At 45.2% G+C, this 18,249-nt stretch overlaps 1 protein-coding gene and 1 long non-coding RNA gene across 3 annotated transcripts in view; one reads left to right on the top strand and one right to left on the bottom strand.

Moving 5' to 3' along the window:
• PCTP (phosphatidylcholine transfer protein) overlaps positions 1 to 13,677 on the top strand; it is a 32,984-nt gene extending 19,307 nt beyond the window's left edge. For both annotated transcript variants that reach the window (XM_060646473.3, XM_060646472.3), the window contains exons 3-6: positions 883 to 962; positions 10,175 to 10,346; positions 11,219 to 11,286; positions 12,418 to 13,677. In XM_060646473.3, coding sequence (XP_060502456.1) covers positions 883 to 962; positions 10,175 to 10,346; positions 11,219 to 11,286; positions 12,418 to 12,483 — 386 coding nt within the window. In that variant the 3' untranslated portion in view covers positions 12,484 to 13,677. The remainder of the gene's footprint in view (positions 1 to 882; positions 963 to 10,174; positions 10,347 to 11,218; positions 11,287 to 12,417) is intronic.
• Positions 13,678 to 14,276: 599 nt separating this feature from the next.
• On the bottom strand, positions 14,277 to 17,967 carry LOC144614237 (uncharacterized). Its single transcript, XR_013551859.2, has 2 exons — positions 17,389 to 17,967; positions 14,277 to 16,489 (listed from the first exon to the last, which is right to left on the bottom strand). It is a non-coding gene; the product is annotated as an uncharacterized LOC144614237 (long non-coding RNA).
• Positions 17,968 to 18,249: the final 282 nt, after the last annotated feature.

Genomic DNA, 18,249 nt, shown 5'->3' with positions numbered 1-18,249 from the left:
CAGATGTCTACTTCTTCCCTTCCTCTCAAGGGCTGTCTTTAGTCTCTTGTGGCACCAATGGGCAAGCTCTTTAATCCATGGTCTTCTAACAGATTTTCCTCCCAAAGCTGAATTAAAGAATACTTTTCCCCCATCAGCATCTCCTTAAGGGTCTGTCATGGTTACTTCAGCAGCCTTGGCTTGCCTCCTTCTTTAAATAAATGCTTAGTATGAAGGCATACTGCACAGCTTGGGGTCAGAGGGTGTACATGCCATTGAATGCTTTTGCTCTCTCCAGCCAAGTTAGCTGCTATTTGCACAATATAGAACGATCAAATATTAAGGGAATCTGGTCATTGCAGTCGTGGCAGTGTGTAAAGAAACAGGGGAGAGAAGCAAGACACTTAGGGTTAGCCACAGCTATGCCACTTCCTAGCTGTTTAGGAAGGACACTGCCCTGGCTAGAACCTTCATTTCCCAGTTGAACGCACTAGACTGGGTGACTCAGTTCAGGGCTAGCTGTAATAGGTCAAGAAATCCAGAGAGAGAAATCAAAAGCAAAACTACTGGTACTCTAGTGACATCTGCTGGCTGCCCTGATTTTAAAACCTGAACGTTTAGTTTTGGATGCCTGATTTTGTTCCATTGCATTGTATTTGAGAATCTTGCTTGTGCTATACAATGGACACATTTTGTTATTTTATTTTTACTGCGTTTTAATGTCTACTAGACTCTGCTCTTGGGCAACAAGCTTTTAGCATTAATGAATCTTATTTCTCCTAGAGTTCTGTGCCTTATGAGTTAGTGGTTTATCATTACCCTCAGAGATAATCACACCTAGGCTTCTTGTTAAATGAAGCCCAGAAAGCTTCCAGATACATTAACTTCTTTTGTTCTCCTTAGAACTCTATGAAAAGGAATGCAATGGAGAAACCGTGGTCTACTGGGAAGTGAAGTACCCTTTTCCCATGTCCAACCGAGATGTATCCTTTCTCAAGGCACATCACTACTTGACTTCCTAAGTGTTTCTGTGCCCCTTGGCTATTGCCCAGTGGTGTCATGCCCATGGCAATGTGGACAGTGTTGTCCTTTGATTCTTGCAGAAACATCTGCTGAAGCTGTTGCTTCTTGTGTGGCTTTTGGAGACCTCAGAGTGTGATTTCTGGGCCTGACCATGTGGAGCGTCTATGATTGTGGTCACTGGAGGGCAGCTCAGACTTTCCTGAAAAGTTTTCTAAGGCTTGAATTTGTTGGCTCCAGAAATGGCGACCTGGAGAGAAGTTCTTCTAGTGTTTACAAATTCCCTCGATCTAGAGGTGGAAGTGAGCACCCAGGGAGGTAAAGTGACAGAGGCATACATACAGAGTGGGGACTGCAACTCACACCCTCACTTTTCCAGCTCTCCCCATCTCCTCTCCAGTTTGAGTGACCCCACAGCGATCCCTCCTTGACTGCTGGCTCTGGGTACTGGGGATATGTTTCTTCCCCAGTTTCCTCATTTATCATTAAAGCAGTTGAATGGAATGTGGGGAGTTTTAGCTAACACTACAAGGTTCTAGGAGGCCCTCTCGGGATAAGCCTCCTATGGGGGATGGAATTTCAAGGACAGGCAGGGTGGGAGCAGGATGACTGAGGGGTGAGGTTTCCACCCCTTCACTGTCCTCTTCAATCACAGCAGTCAAGTGTTTTACACACTGAATTTCCATAGAAGATCCTTTCAGCAAAGGGTCTTGTGGATTAAAAAAAGTTTGGAGAGAGGAGTGCCGGAAGATGGCGGCGTAGGAGGACGCGGGGCTCACAGCGCGTCCTGCCGATCACTTAGATTCCACCTACACCTGCCTAAAGAACCCAGAAAACCGCCAGAGGATTAGCAGAAGGGAGTCTCCGGAGTCAAGCGCAGACTAGAGGCCCACGGAAGAGGGTAGGAAGGGCGGCGAGGCGGTGCGCGCTCCACGGACTGGCGGGAGGGAGCCGGGGCGGAGGGGCGGCTCGCCGGCCAAGCGGAGCCCCCGAGTCTGGCTGGCAAAAGCGGAGGGGCCGGACAGACTGTTTTCCGACAGCAAGCGCGACTTAGCGTCTGGGAGGTCATAAGTTAACAGCTCTGCTCGGAAAGCGGGAAGGCTGGAGGACAAAGGGAGGGAGAGCTGCTGAGCCCCCGGACGGCAGAGCTCAGCTTGGCGGGGAACAAAGGCGCCAGCGCCATCTCCCCCGCCCATCCCCCAGCCAAAATCCCAAAGGGAACCAGTTCCTGCCAGGGAACTTGCTCGCTCCGCGCAAACACCCAACTCTGTGCTTCTGCGGAGCCAAACCTCCGGCAGCGGATCTGACTCCCTCCCGCTGCCACAGGGCTCCTCCTGAAGTGGATCACCTAAGGAGAAGCGAGCTAAGCCTGCCCCTCCACCCCCCGTGCACCTTGCCTACCCACCCCAGCTAATACGCCAGATCCCCAGCAACACAAGCCTGGCAGTGTGCAAGTAGCCCAGACGGGACACGCCACCCCACAGTGAATCCCGCCCCTAGGAGAGGGGAAGAGAAGGCACACACCAGTCTGACTGTGGCCCCAGCAGTGGGCTGGGGGCAGACATCGGGTCGGACTGCGGCCCCGCCCACTAACTCCAGTTATACACCACAGCACAGGGGAAGTGCACTGCAGGTCCTCACCACGCCAGGGACTCTCCAAAATGACCAAACGGAAGAATTCCCCTCAGAAGAATCTCCAGGAAATAACAACAGCTAATGAACTGATCAAAAAGGATTTAAATAATATAACAGAAAGTGAATTTAGAATAATAGTCATAAAATTAATCGCTGGGCTTGAAAACAGTATACAGGACAGCAGAGAATCTCTTGCCACAAAGATCGAGGGACTAAGGAACAGTCACGAGGAGTTGAAAAACGCTTTAAACGAATTGCAAAACAAAATGGAATCCACGATGGCTCGGCTTGAAGAGGCAGAGGAGAGAATAGGTGAACTAGAAGATAAAGTTATGGAGAAAGAGGAAGCTGAAAGAAAGAGGGATAAAAAAATCCAGGAGTATGAGGGGAAAATTAGAGAACTAAGTGATACACTAAAAAAAAATAATATACGCATAATTGGTATCCCAGAGGAGGAAGAGAGAGGGAAGGGTGCTGAAGGGGTACTTGAACAAATTATAGCTGAGAACTTCCCTGAACTGGGGAAGGAAAAAGGCATTGAAATCCAAGAGGCACAGAGAACTCCCTTCAGACGTAACTTGAATCGATCTTCTGCACGACATATCATAGTGAAACTGGCAAAATACAAGGATAAAGAGAAAATTCTGAAAGCAGCAAGGGATAAACGTGCCCTCACATATAAAGGGAGACCTATAAGACTCGTGACTGATCTCTCCTTTGAAACTTGGCAGGCCAGAAAGGCTTGGCACGATATCTACAGTGTGCTAAACAGAAAAAATATGCAGCCGAGAATCCTTTATCCAGCAAGTCTGTCATTTAGAATAGAAGGAGAGATAAAGGTCTTCCCAAACAAACAAAAACTGAAGGAATTTGTCACCACGAAACCAGCCCTACAAGAGATCCTAAGGGGGATCCTGTGAGACAAAGTACCAGAGACATCACTACAAGCATAAAACATACAGACATCACAATGACTCTAAACCCATATCTTTCTATAATAACACTGAATGTAAATGGATTAAATGCGCCAACTAAAAGACATAGGGTATCAGAATGGATAAAAAAACAAGACCCATCTATTTGCTGTCTACAAGAGACTCATTTTAGATCTGAGGACACCTTTAGATTGAGAGTGAGGGGATGGAGAACTATTTATCATGCTACTGGAAGCCAAAAGAAAGCTGGAGTAGCCATACTTATATCAGACAAACTAGACTTTAAATTAAAGGCTGTAACAAGAGATGAAGAAGGGCATTATATAATAATCACAGGGTCTATCCACCAGGAAGAGCTAACTATTATAAATGTCTATGCGCCAAATACCCGAGCCCCCAGATATATAAAACAATTACTCATAAACATAAGCAACCTCATTGATAAGAATGTGGTCATTGCAGGGGACTTTAACACCCCACTTACAGAAATGGATAGATCATCTAGACACACAGTCAATAAAGAAACAAGGGCCCTGAATGATACATTGGATCAGATGGACTTGACAGATATATTTAGAACTCTGCATCCCAAAGCAACAGAATATACTTTCTTCTCGAGTGCACATGGAACATTCTCTAAGATAGATCATATACTGGGTCACAAAACAGCCCTTCATAAGTTTACAAGAATTGAAATTATACCATGCATACTTTCAGACCACAATGCTATGAAGCTTGAAATCAACCACAGGAAAAAGTCTGGAAAACCTCCAAAAGCATGGAGGTTAAAGAACACCCTACTAACGAATGAGTGGGTCAACCAGGCAATTAGAGAAGAAATTAAAACATATATGGAAACAAACGAAAATGAAAATACAACAATCCAAACGCTCTGGGATGCAGCGAAGGCAGTCCTGAGAGGAAAATACATTGCAATCCAGGCCTATCTCAAGAAACAAGAAAAATCCCAAATACAAAATCTAACAGCACACCTAAAGGAAATCGAAGCAGAACAGCAAAGGCAGCCTAAACCCAGCAGAAGAAGAGAAATAATAAAGATCAGAGCAGAAATAAACAATATAGAATCTAAAAAAACTGTAGAGCAGATCAACGAAACCAAGAGTTGGTTTTTTGAAAAAATAAACAAAATTGACAAACCTCTAGCCAGGCTTCTCAAAAAGAAAAGGGAGATGACCCAAATAGATAAAATCATGAATGAAAATGGAATGATTACAACCAATCCCTCAGAGATACAAACAATTATCAGGGAATACTATGAAAAATTATATGCCAGCAAATTGGACAACCTGGAAGAAATGGACAAATTTCTAAACACCCACACTCTTCCAAAACTCAATCAGGAGGAAATAGAAAGCTTGAACAGACCCATAACCAGCGAAGAAATTGAATCGGTTATCAAAAATCTCCCAACAAATAAGAGTCCAGGACCAGATGGCTTCCCAGGGGAGTTCTACCAGACGTTTAAAGCAGAGATAATACCTATCCTTCTCAAGCTATTCCAAGAAATAGAAAGGGAAGGAAAACTTCCAGACTCATTCTATGAAGCCAGTATTACTTTGATTCCTAAACCAGACAGAGACCCAGTAAAAAAAGAGAACTACAGGCCAATATCCCTGATGAATATGGATGCAAAAATTCTTAATAAGATACTAGCAAATCGAATTCAACAGCATATAAAAAGAATTATTCACCATGATCAAGTGGGATTCATTCCTGGGATGCAGGGCTGGTTCAACATTCGCAAATCGATCAACGTGATACATCACATTAACAAAAAAAAAGAGAAGAACCATATGATCCTGTCAATCGATGCAGAAAAGGCCTTTGACAAAATCCAGCACCCTTTCTTAATAAAAACCCTTGAGAAAGTCGGGATAGAAGGAACATACTTAAAGATCATAAAGGCCATTTATGAAAAGCCCACAGCTAACATCATCCTCAACGGGGAAAAACTGAGAGCTTTTTCCCTGAGATCAGGAACACGACAGGGATGCCCACTGTCACCGCTGCTGTTTAATATAGTGCTGGAAGTTCTAGCATCAGCAATCAGACAACAAAAGGAAATCAAAGGCATCAAAATTGGCAAAGATGAAGTCAAGCTTTCGCTTTTTGCAGATGACATGATATTATACATGGAAAATCCGATAGACTCCACCAAAAGTCTGCTAGAACTGATACATGAATTCAGCAAAGTTGCAGGATACAAAATCAATGTGCAGAAATCAGTTGCATTCTTATACACTAACAATGAAGCAACAGAAAGACAAATGAAGAAACTGATCCCATTCACAATTGCACCAAGAAGCATAAAATACCTAGGAATAAATCTAACCAAAGATGTAAAAGATCTGTATGCTGAAAACTATAGAAAGCTTATGCAGGTAATTGAAGAAGATATAAAGAAATGGAAAGACATTCCCTGCTCATGGATTGGAAGAATAAATATTGTCAAAATGTCAATACTACCCAAAGCTATCTACACATTCAATGCAATCCCTATCAAAATTGCACCAGCATTCTTCTCAAAACTAGAACAAGCAATCCTAAAATTCATATGGAACCACAAAAGGCCCCGAATAGCCAAAGTAATTTTGAAGAAGAAGACCAAAGCAGGAGGCATCACAATCCCAGACTTTAGCCTCTACTACAAAGCTGTCATCATCAAGACAGCATGGTATTGGCATAAAAACAGACACATAGACCAATGGAATAGAATAGAAACCCCAGAACTAGACCCACAAACGTATGGCCAACTCATCTTTGACAAAGCAGGAAAGAACATCCAATGGAAAAAAGACAGTCTCTTTAACAAATGGTGCTGGGAGAACTGGACAGCAACATGCAGAAGGTTGAAACTAGACCACTTTCTCACACCATTCACAAAAATAAACTCAAAATGGATAAAGGACCTGAATGTGAGACAGGAAACCATCAAAACCTTAGAGGAGAAAGCAGGAAAAGACCTCTCTGACCTCAGCCGTAGCAATCTCTTACTCGGCACATCCCCAAAGGCAAGGGAATTAAAAGCAAAAGTGAATTACTGGGACCTTATGAAGATAAAAAGCTTCTGCACAGCAAAGGAAACAACCAACAAAACTAAAAGGCAACCAACGGAATGGGAAAAGATATTTGCAAATGACACATCGGACAAAGGGCTAGTATCCAAAATCTATAAAGAGCTCATCAAACTCCACACCCGAAAAACAAATAACCCAGTGAAGAAATGGGCAGAAAACATGAATAGACACTTCTCTAAAGAAGACATCCGGATGGCCAACAGGCACATGAAAAGATGTTCAACGTCGCTCCTTATCAGGGAAATACAAATCAAAACCACACTCAGATACCACCTCACGCCAGTCAGAGTGGCCAAAATGAAGAAATCAGGAGACTATAGATGCTGGAGAGGATGTGGAGAAATAGGAACCCTCTTGCACTGTTGGTGGGAATGCAAATTGGTGCAGCCGCTCTGGAAAGCAGTGTGGAGGTTCCTCAGAAAATTAAAAATAGACCTACCCTATGACCCAGCAATAGCACTGCTAGGAATTTACCCAAGGGATACAGGAGTACTGATGCATAGGGGCACCTGTACCCCAATGTTTATAGCGGCACTCTCAACAATAGCCAAATTATGGAAAGAGCCTAAATGTCCATCAACTGATGAATGGATAAAGAAATTGTGGTTTATATACACAATGGAATACTACGTGGCAATGAGAAAAAATGAAATATGGCCTTTTGTAGCAACATGGATGGAACTGGAGAGTGTGATGCTAAGTGAAATAAGCCATACAGAGAAAGACAGATACCATATGGTTTCACTCTTATGTGGATCCTGAGAAACATAACAGAAACCCATGGGGGAGGGGAAGGAAAAGAAAAAAAAAAAAAAAAAAAAAAAGAGGTTAGAGTGGGAGAGAGCCAAAGCATTAGAGACTGTTAAAAACTGAGAACAAACTGAGGGTTGATGGGGGGTGGGAGGGAGGGCAGGGTGGGAGGGAGGGCAGGGTGGGTGATGGGTATTGAGGAGGGCACCTTTTGGGATGAGCACTGGGTGTTGTATGGAAACCAATTTGACAGTAAATTTCATATATTAAAAAATAAAAAAATAAAAAAAAAAAATTGAAAAAAAAAAAAATAAAATAAAATAAATTTCTATTGAAAAAAAAAAAAAAAAAAAGTTTGGAGAGCCACTGAATTTCTAGCTCTGACATTATACAAGTTTGTATGTTCTTAAATAATTATTCACAAGAAAGAGAAGGAGCATGCGGGTGTGTTTTATAGAAATTTTGTGTGTGTGTGTGTGTGTGTGTGTGTGTGTGTGTGTGTGTGTTGGCCTCTAAGTGTATGTGTTTACCTTGGCTCCAACCAGATTATAAAATCCTTAGGGGTTTATTTTTATTTATTTATTTATTTTTAACGTTTGTTTATTTTTGAGACAGAGAGAGATAGAGCATGAACGGGGGAGGGTCAGAGAGAGAGGGAGACACAGAATCCAAAACAGGCTCCAGGCTCTGAGCTGTCAGCACAGAACCCGACGCGGGGCTCAAACCCACGAACTGCGAGATCGTGACCTGAGCTGAGGTCGGACGCTTAGCCGACTGAGCCACCCAGGCGCCCCTTCAGGGTTTATTTCTTGCCCGCATACTGCTAGGTAGTTGGTACACACATGGTACATATTTCAACAGATCGTGGATTACTTCTTAGGTTTTATGTGGTTACCTCTGATCCTACCAACAACTGTGCAAAGTGAGTTCCATCATCCTCATGTTGTAGTCAAGGGAACTGATGCAAAGAGAAGTCAGAACTTTGCTGTGGTTTACACAACTAGTGGGTGGCAGAGGCAGGTTCTGGACCCGGGTGCAGCCCTTTCCAGAGATGGTGACCTTGACCAGGGCATGAGTCCATCTCTCTGACCTCACTGTGACACTGCTGGGTAGGTCTTAGGAGTGGACACTTGGGGCTACTTGAAGTTCTATTTAATTGGATTTCCAGGCCCCACAGTCCCACAGTGAGTTTCTCATATGCACATATGTCTCTCCACTAAGGGTTAAATTTTTGAGAACAGAGAATAGCACAGTGGAAAAGAACATTCATTTTGAGCCAGAGATCCCAGACTGAATGTGAGCTTATTCCCTGATTTGTTGTGTGATTTTGGAAAAGTCCCTTCGCTTCTCTGGACCTCAGTGACCTGGTGATTCTCTGTTCATAGGCTCTATGGAAGGTCCAGCAACCTCCCAACCCTTTGAAGACCTTTGCCAAGTCTTAATAGATCAGCTGATTTTTCCTCAATGGAGTGTCAGGTGATATCTGTCACATGAGCTGAGCAAGTTTTAGGAGAGAGTAGGACAATCTTGGCTGTGAGGAAAGAGGCCTGGGGGAGGAAAGCCAGAGCCAAAGCAAATTCATTTCTCCCCCAAGACATTTAAGAACTTTACTCGTCAGTCCACAGAGCGGGGGCAACAGCCCATCCTGCAGGCTGTCTGAGTGAGGGCTGGGACCACTGTGGGTGCCGCAGAGACTCTGAGGTGGCATGGGGCTATGGCTGTTGCTGTTATAGTAAGTATAATTGTGTTATACTTAGGGTGATTTTTTTTTTTAATTGTTTAGTCTTTGAATTCCTTCTAGTGCAAAACCTAAAATTCTATTGAGGCCTGTCTAGCTATGAAAGTCTAACTAGGTTTGGGGGCCAGATCTGGGCTTGCATTCAGGTTCCAGTTGAGCTATGGGTCTTTGGCAAGTTTCTTTACTTTTCTGAGCCTCAATTTTATCATCAGTAGGATGGGGATACTTACACTGAACTCACAGGGACCATTTCAGGATCAAAACTGGTGCTACATGTAAAGCACATAGTAATGGCTGAATACATGGTAACTCTCACTGTTTCCTAGGATTAAATTATCTTCTCTAGAATAGTGCCATAGACATAGTGAGTGTTCTACAAGTGTTTATTGAGATGAAATGGCTTTGTTATTTTTGGTGAATCAATGTTGACCCAGAGGGGACATCTACCTACTAAACATTCAGGTGCTTAGGTTTCTTCCTATGACCAGCAGGTGTAAGTAACATTGCTTGGCCATCCTCTGTGCATAGAAGTCAGCAACTAGAGCTTTGGAGGAGGGCAGGACAAAGTTTATGGGGTGCCTGTCCTGCCCTGGTTTCTCCAGTGCCTCCACCAAGCATGCCTGCTGAGCAGTGTAACCCCCTTTCCCTACAGAGGGAAACTTAGCCTCAGAAACAGGGAGTAACCAATGCAGAATCACACTGCTGATGAGTGATCAAACCTCTGATACCTCACAGTGCCTTCTTAGAGAAGGGAGGAGGGGTTTCTGTATATAATTAAAAGCATCAAGGACTCGTTCACAGGTAGGTAAGGCATGCTGTCAAATGAGAACATCAGACAGTATGGGACACCATCTTACAGTGCAGGTAGAGAGACAGGGCAAGGAAGTGAAGTAACAGTATAAGGGAACAAATGCCAGGTGAGAGGAACAGAGTCCTCTCCCTTTGCCTCTGGCTTGTGGGGTTTCCTTCTGCCCATCTATAAGGCTGGCATTGATATCATGCCTTGACTGGCAGTACAGTACATCTACATCCGGCAGCGGCAAGAGCTGGACGTGGAAGGGCGGAAGATCCATGTGGTCCTGGCCCAGAGCACTTCTGTGCCGCAGTTTGCCGAGAGGCCTGGTGTGATCCGGGTAAATCGGTACAAGCAGAGCCTCGCAATCGAGAGTGATGGCAAGAAGGGAAGCAAAGGTAAGGCCGGGGTGCATGTTGGTGCACTGACCAGGGCCACCTGTATCAAGACCATGCTGATTGTGAGGCACGTAAAATTCATGGTGCTTATTCCCCGAGTTCAGAGAACAGGCACGTGTAGAAGACAACACCCGGAGAGAGACTCCATTCTCCCCCAGAAACTTGAGTGCATGGGGGACATTTAGATCTGACTCAGCCCATTCTTTACTGACTCTTGCACTGTCTAGATGAAATTAGAGCCAGAAGGTTTAGAAACTCTCACTTTAGATTGGTCCTCGGGATACATACGTTGGGCCTGAGGATGGGCAAGAAGGCTGGCAGCACTGTCTCTGAGGACGCAGCTCCTGCCCAGCAGAAACCCAGAGACTCAGGACTTGCTTCTCTGGAGTTCCAGCCCACGTGGAGAAAAGCTGTGAGCAGAGTAGGCATACGCAGCCGCCTACAGTACTGGAACGAGTGTGGCCTTGCATGTGAGGCAAAATCTGAAGCTTAGTTCTGACGCTTTTCACATGTCACCTTGAACATGCCACCTAACTTCTCTGAGCCTCCATGTTATCATTTATAAGCTCGGGTTTGTTCTTACCGACTCCATTGTACCATGAAGGTAATAAAGAGAGAAGTAATTAAATGAGATACTATATCCAAGTGTATAGAACGTTGCCAGGCATTTAATGAGTAGCAGCAAAATGTGCCTGTGACTGTGATTTAAAAATGTTTACATATAAATATTCTGGGAGACAGGGAAGAGAAGTGCTCCTGAATCCTGTGCCCCCTCCCTTCTTTCTGAATCTAAAAGGGGAAGGTTGGCAGGGTTTGTTTTTGTCTTTGTAACATTTTTCCTCCTCCTGAATTGTCTTTTCTTTCTCCTCTAGTTTTCATGTATTACTTCGATAACCCGGGTGGCCAAATTCCGTCCTGGCTCATTAACTGGGTCGCCAAGGTGAGATCCCAGGAGGCAGGAGGGGGAAGTGTGTTTGACAAATGTTGACTTAGTCCAAGGGGCTGTCCGGCTGAAGAGACATCCTATCTCAGGCCTAATGAGGCTCTTTTATGAAGCAGCTTGGTTGAGTGACTACAGTTAGGACTGAGGTTGCCAACACCCAGGATGTGGAGGCTGGGACAAAAGACAAAGAATCCTTAGCTGGAATGTCAGACCCTCCCTGCCGGCCACACCCTGCTGGGATCACTGTCTGGATCCTCCTGACAATAGCCTGCTCATTATAGAGAAAATGGGGCCTTTAGACCCTGCCCTGCTTATGGAGGAGTCTGGAAGGCTAACCTGGCTCCAGAGACAACCAGATGTGTCCAAGCCTGGAAGCCCCCAGTTTTGTTACTGCTGTTGTGTTTTGTTTCCCTGTAAGGAGAGGGAACTGCTGTGGTACCGGATCACTGCAGACTGCCTAGGGACCTGGCTTGATGAGAATCATTCAGCCTGCTTTGGAGGAGACCTACTTCTTGGTGGGAGGGCTCAGCACATTCCCTGGAGAGTGAAAAGCGCACAGGCTTTGAGTCAAATACATGTGATGTTGAATCCTCGTCCTGCTTCTGTCTGTGTTATCTAGGGAAGCCATCAATTTCTTCCCTTTTAAAAATGGAGACGGATACTACCGACCCTGTAGAGTAGTAGTAAATAAAGCAGTGTCTGGGGAAAATCTTGTACGGAGTTTGGCACTGACTAAATAAAAAAATAGCCTAACCCTTTGCCCCCACAGCCTCACCATTTTCTAATTCTGTAAAAGAAGTCCTTTCTCTGATTTCTGTGGAAGAATCCCACAACCCAACCCAATTCCATTTCCTATGTTTTTTCTCTCCAAAAAATGGTGTCTCAGAAACATCTTAGCTTTTTACTAGTGAAAGCCAAGGCATACAACAGTGTTCCCTGCTGTCTAGTCTCGCCTGTGCCTTGGGTCTTCTGTCATTATCTGTAGCAACGTTCTGTTGAAATTGGACAGGGGACCTACTGTCATATTTATTATTCTCAAGGCATCTTTGTTTACCTTTGCCACATCCCAAAGAATCAGGAGTAATGTCTGTGAAGACACAGAAGTGACAAGTCTTCTTTGCTTTGCAGAATGGCGTTCCTAACTTCTTGAAGGACATGGCAAAAGCCTGTCAGAATTACCTCAAGAAAACCTAAGAAAGGGAACGAATGGTGTGTCCATGGAACGATGTCTCTGCAAGTGCCACAGCCCACTGATGCTCAGCTTTTCTTTCACTATTCTATCTTCAGAGGCCTGCACACTGTCCCACACATCATCCCCAAGTGTGTTTGTCTGATGCCTGGCTTCCTTTCCCACTCTCCCCACCCCGGGACTGGCTGCCTTCTTCCACTATTGAATGTGGGTCAGATTAGGGAAACTTTTGCTTGTTTATTTTTAAAAAGGGAAGTCCTCAATAGGGAACACAATCATTCCATTGTGCCATTTTAGGGGAATGGGTGGGTGGAGGAACAACAAATGCAAGGGCAACCAATCCTGGCAAGCTGGCTGCTTCCCAGAATGTGACTTCTTGCAACCCAGGAGGGGCTGCTGGGATGCCATCCCCTTCAGACTGGACTCTTGGTGCATCAGACTGGGAGACACGTGCTGATGTCCATTTGCCTGATGCTTTGGTGTGTTGATTTGGCTGGGGTCTGAGGTGATGATCCAGTAAGTCTTTCCACCATTTGTACTTGTAGAAGATCATGAGCTATTTTGATTTCAAACCATGTTGAAACACATGGCAGGCCTGATTACGCACTTAATGTGATAGCCATGTTTTCTCATCATCTATGTCTGGGATTCTCTTTCCCACATGCCACTGGAGAGAGGCTGACCGTACCTCACTTGCTCTGCATTTTATCAGAAACTGAGGCATCATGATGGCTCTCTGGTGGTTTGCAAAAGTCAAAATACTGGGCGCACAGCTGTGATAAAGTGTCTTTATATGCAATAAAATGAATTTCCCTTCTAGAATGTTTGGAGATTCTGAAGGGATAAGAGTTCACAACCAGGGAAATATTAATTAGTGGATTGGATGACTCTACAACTTTTTTCTCAGGAATTCTACCTAAGATGTCTGCCTCTTCTACCGCTAAAAGACCTCCAGTTTCCTGTTTTCTCCTGAATTTTCGTAGAGCAAGATATTCTGTGGCTCAAGGCATAGCCTTAATGATCTCAGGGAAAAATTTTAACCACTGTGTGTGATGGCACTGAACCCTGATTAGGGGTCATAGACATTTAGGATGTAAAGCCAGAAGCAAAGGATTTATTAAAATGGGATACCTCAGACTGTATGTTTTCTCTCTGGGAAGAAAACGGATTGAATACCAATAAATACAACGTGACATAAATTTGTCCTGTTTGTAGTTTTCTTCGTACCTTGCTCCTTTTGTGAGAATGAACCAGTTGGGTCTCGTTTGTTTGCAAGACACATCCAACCTGAGTAATGAACTTGAGCATAAAAAAGAATTTTCGGTGCACTTACATGCAAGGCCAGGTGTAGGATGGACCCAGGTTAGGGTTGATAAGACTGACATTAGAATTTGGCTACATTTGTCTTCAGGTTATCTTTGACGTTGGGCTTTGTCTGGTGGCATGATTGCTGCTGACAGCAAAGGGTAGGCCTATATCTTCTCAGGCTCTTGCTGAGCCAAAAAAAGACAGCATTTCTTTCCAGTAGATCCCACACTATCCTATGACTCTCTCAACCATATGCCTGTCCGTTCCCCAGTCATTTTGGACATATGGATAGGCTTATACAAATAAGTGAATGCTTCATAAGTTTACCATTAAAAAAATCATTATCAGTAATATAACTGGAATTTAATTTTAGATAGGTGAAATCTAAAAGTCTCTTGTAACAGAGGGCCAAGTTGAAATTTTAAGTATAGAGTCACTGAAACACAGGCACGATTATAGTCTTTGAGCAGAGAATCGACATGAAATGGTGTCATGCAAACCATCTTTAAACAGTGTTTAATAATTTGTTAAGAACTCTGAGAACACGAATATGGAGTTTCTAGGTAAAGTAGTACCAAAAAGCAGTCACAGAGTTTGGGATAATTAGTAGAGTTTTGACTCTTTGGCATTTATGTGTGCTAATTTGGAGAAGACAGTCCTACACAGCATTGAAACATGAGGTCATGTGAAAAACTGAGAACCCATGAGCCAATAGTAAATGCCAGAGGTGCAGAAAATGTAGGACTGGTGCTCTTGGGGTTGTTCCCGATTCCTCAGGGTATGCCTCTCTATGACCGCTGGATGCATTGCTTGGAATTTGAAAGTTAAATATTGTCATTCCTCTAGCACTTTGGTTCACTTACTCTTTTCCATTCTGTCTCTCCAAATGGACAATAAGATAGATAGAAACAGTTACTTCACTTTGATTACCAGCCCCTAGGGTTCTAGACAGTAGGCACTCAAGTGCGTGATTTAGAGAGATGGACCAAATGACACACACTCAGAAGGCCAAGCCTATTCAGATATGGAGGTCTAATTCGATTACATTAAACAACAATTCAGGCCACATTATTTCCTTAGTCATTTTTTGTGTGTGTGTGTGTGGTGAGGGGGCTCTAGATTCCTTCGGTTCCCATTGGTCCTTTATTTGTTAAGGGGTGGCTTTGCTGGTGTGGTTACAGGTTATTTTTTAATGTTAGAGAAATGGTACAGTCTGGACACAGTCCAGTTGATTAGTCAGGATATCAGGATTTTAATGAAAAACAAAAAATAGCACTACTGTTAGAGCTAAATTTTTTCCACAGGTGAATTAGTCACATTGCATAACAATCCAAAGCTATCGACCACATTGGAATTGAGGGGTTCCAGCAAAGGGTCACCTCCCATGAAAATGTTCCTATTTCACAATGACAGTCCTGGCCTGGCTCCCTGGCTGAGGTTCTTCACCCAGAGTCCCCATCTATAATGCTTGTCCTTCAAACCTCCTGCTTCCCAGCTGGATTTGGGAGACACAGAGCAGGAAGAGCCCGTTCAGTTCTTATGTTTCCAGTATCATCACGCAGTTGGCTCGGAGAATTATCCTTAAAACTTAAAAGCTTTGAGACATGCATTCACTGAACAGCTATTTCTTGAGTCTGGTGTCCACCTGGCAAGGGGACCGCCATGGCAGATCCTGGGATGGATGAGACAGGCTTGGTGTTTACCCTCACGGAGCTCGTGGTCTAGTGAAGAAGACACCGTGGACAAGCTGTTGAAAGATGATGAGTTTTGAGAAAGGGCAAGTAAAGGGTGCCAGAGGTTGTAAAACTGGGGGCACTAACCGAGTTTGAGGGGTCAGAGAAGAATATGTTGTAGTGGGCTGCCTGTAGGCTGGAGAAGAAAACTGATCTGCGAGGAAGGAACCATTTACATAAAGCTGCTCTGGCAAGAGAGCCAATCACATCTGAGGAAATACCAAGGCCAGTGTGGCTGGGGCAATGGGAAGGAAGGAGAGGCATCTCACGTGTGGCTGAAGAAGCAGGCAGTTACACCGTGGGTGATCGTGAGAGCCATGGCAAGGATTTTGGACTCTATACCCAGAACACCAATAAGCTTTGAAGTATTTTAGGCTGACCTAAAATCAGCAGTGACCTGATGAGTTTAATCATTCTTTTTTTTAAATGTTTACTTATTTTTGAGAGAGAGAGAAAGAGAGAGAGAGAGAGAGAGAGAGAGAGAGAGAGAGAGAGAGAATGAGCAGGGCAAGGACAGAGAGAGAAGGAGACACAGAATCAGAAGCGGGCTCTTCGCTGACAGCAGAAAGCCCGTTGTGGGGCTCAAACTCATGATTCGGGAGATCACGACCTGAGCCAAAGTTGGATGCTCAACCGACCGAGCCACGCAGGCACCCCAAGTTTAATCATTCTTAACAGCTGCTCATTCCCTCCCCCCTCCATGGTTCCTTCTTCACCACATGGAACAGTCCGTCCAACACTGTCAGCGGGGTACTCTCCAAGGTGCTTTAAGCCTTGTCACTTGGAATCCTCTCCACTGTCAGGTAGAAGGCACGGTGGCTCACACCCAAATCTAGTTTCCGAAGTGGAGCATCAGCCTCTGAAGTCTAACCAGAAAAAGAGAGGCAGAGAACCTCATGGTCCATGCTGGTGTACCCCACACCCTCCAATGGGTGCATCACACAGCCCACACGAGCAGAACTGTCAGGATCTGGAGGTGGGAGAGCAAACAGAAAGGCATAAAAAAGGTAAGCAGGTCTGCTTTCTCCAAAGTTTCTTTTTCTACACTCCTCTTCCTCGTGAGAAGACAGAAACATTGTTTGTGTAGGTTCTCAGAGTTTAGAGCTAACAAGACAGGAGGGCTTCAGAAAAATTATTTATATTGCTAATCTACTTGTATGTTTTTGTATGTGTCTGTGTGGATACACATTATATGTACTCCACTTCGTAAGACAGAAAAACGGAACAACTAAGTGACATTAACACGATAAGCCAGGTTGGATGCTAGGCAGAGGAGTTCATAAAGGTGGAACAGATTCTTCCACTGGGGACACAGCAGTCTGGAGAGGACTGAAATAGGTGCACAGTTTATGATAATGACAATGGGATCACCAGCACATGGAAGGAAAACATGTAGTATTTTAGGACTTCGTGGCAAACTGCGGTTAAGACAACAGGTCCAAAATCGAATTGCTTACACCAAGCCCCACTCCCCCAATGAAGATTTAACTTAATTACAGTTATGGCTCACCCACAAATGGAGTCTTAGACCCGTCAATCAGGAATCACCTGATCAATCCTAGTTAGGTAATCTGCCTGACAAACCCGTGCCATCCCCTAAAGGAAAGTGACCTTGCAATAACCGCGCTGCTCTGTGGTCTAGCATAATTCTCGCGTTCTCACTCCCTTCTTCCTTTTATTTTGTACAGCTCCTCGGAGCTCCTTTCAATCTGTTACACTGGATGCTGCCCGATTTGAATCGAGTTTTGTTCACATACGCTCTTAAAAGTTCTACCATGCCTCAGTCGATCTTTTACCAGCTCTGGTCAGAAGAGGAAACAAAAGGAGACCCCCAGGAGCCCCCAGGGGCAAGGAGCCACCAGGACCTACCTGCTGAGCCCCCTGAGCTTCTGCTTTCCCGCTGCCTCTGGAGGCTGTACGTCCCTGTTGGATGCTAGCTCTGCAGCTCTCAAGGGAGGTGTTTCAGATTTGACCCGAGCATTTCTCTCTCCGGACTGAGTCCAGACACCGGCTGAGTCAGATTGGGCCCAATTTAGAAACTGGACGAGGCGCAGGGTGGGCCTGGGTATGACTTAGAAACTAAGACTAGGGGCCGGCTGGGTCCAACATAGAACCCTGGGTGGCTGGCTGTGAGGAGACTGGGCCACGCTTAGCACGAGGACCAGGTCGGAGGGGCCTACTTCCGTCTTAGAAACCGGAAGGCTCTGGGGCTGAACCGGGTCCCACTTAGAAACGGGACCGGGTGTGCGCGGACTGGGTCCCGCTTGGAAACCGGACCGCGTGGGGTCCGTAGAGGGGCCCGCTTCGAAACCGGACCGGGTGCCCATGGACTGGGTCCCGCTTAGAAACTGGGTCCTGCTTAGAAACGGGACCGGGTGGGCGCGGACCGGGCGGAGGAGGACTCGGTCCCGCTTAGAAAGCGGACCGGGTGGGGGCAAATCGGGTCCCACTTAGAAACTGGGCCGGGTCCTGCTTAGAAACCTGACCGGGTTGGGGCAGACGGGGCAGAGGCGGACTTGGTCCCGCTTAGAAACTGAACCGGGTTAGGGCGGATCAGGTCCCACTTAGAAACCGGGCCGGGTGGGGGCGGACCGGGAGAGGCGGACTTGGTCCGGGTTGGAAACCGAACCGGGTGGGGGCGGAGCGGGCCCAGTGTTTGGCCTCAGGTGGATGAAATGTTGTTTTAAGCCTGATCAAGCAGGTTAGCCTTACCAAAGGTAATCTTGAATT

The sequence above is a fragment of the Panthera onca genome, chromosome E1 (assembly GCF_046562875.1).
Source record: "Panthera onca isolate mPanOnc1 chromosome E1, mPanOnc1 haplotype 2, whole genome shotgun sequence".
NCBI lineage: Eukaryota > Metazoa > Chordata > Mammalia > Carnivora > Felidae > Panthera > Panthera onca.
This window is presented reverse-complemented; position numbering and strand designations above follow the sequence as displayed.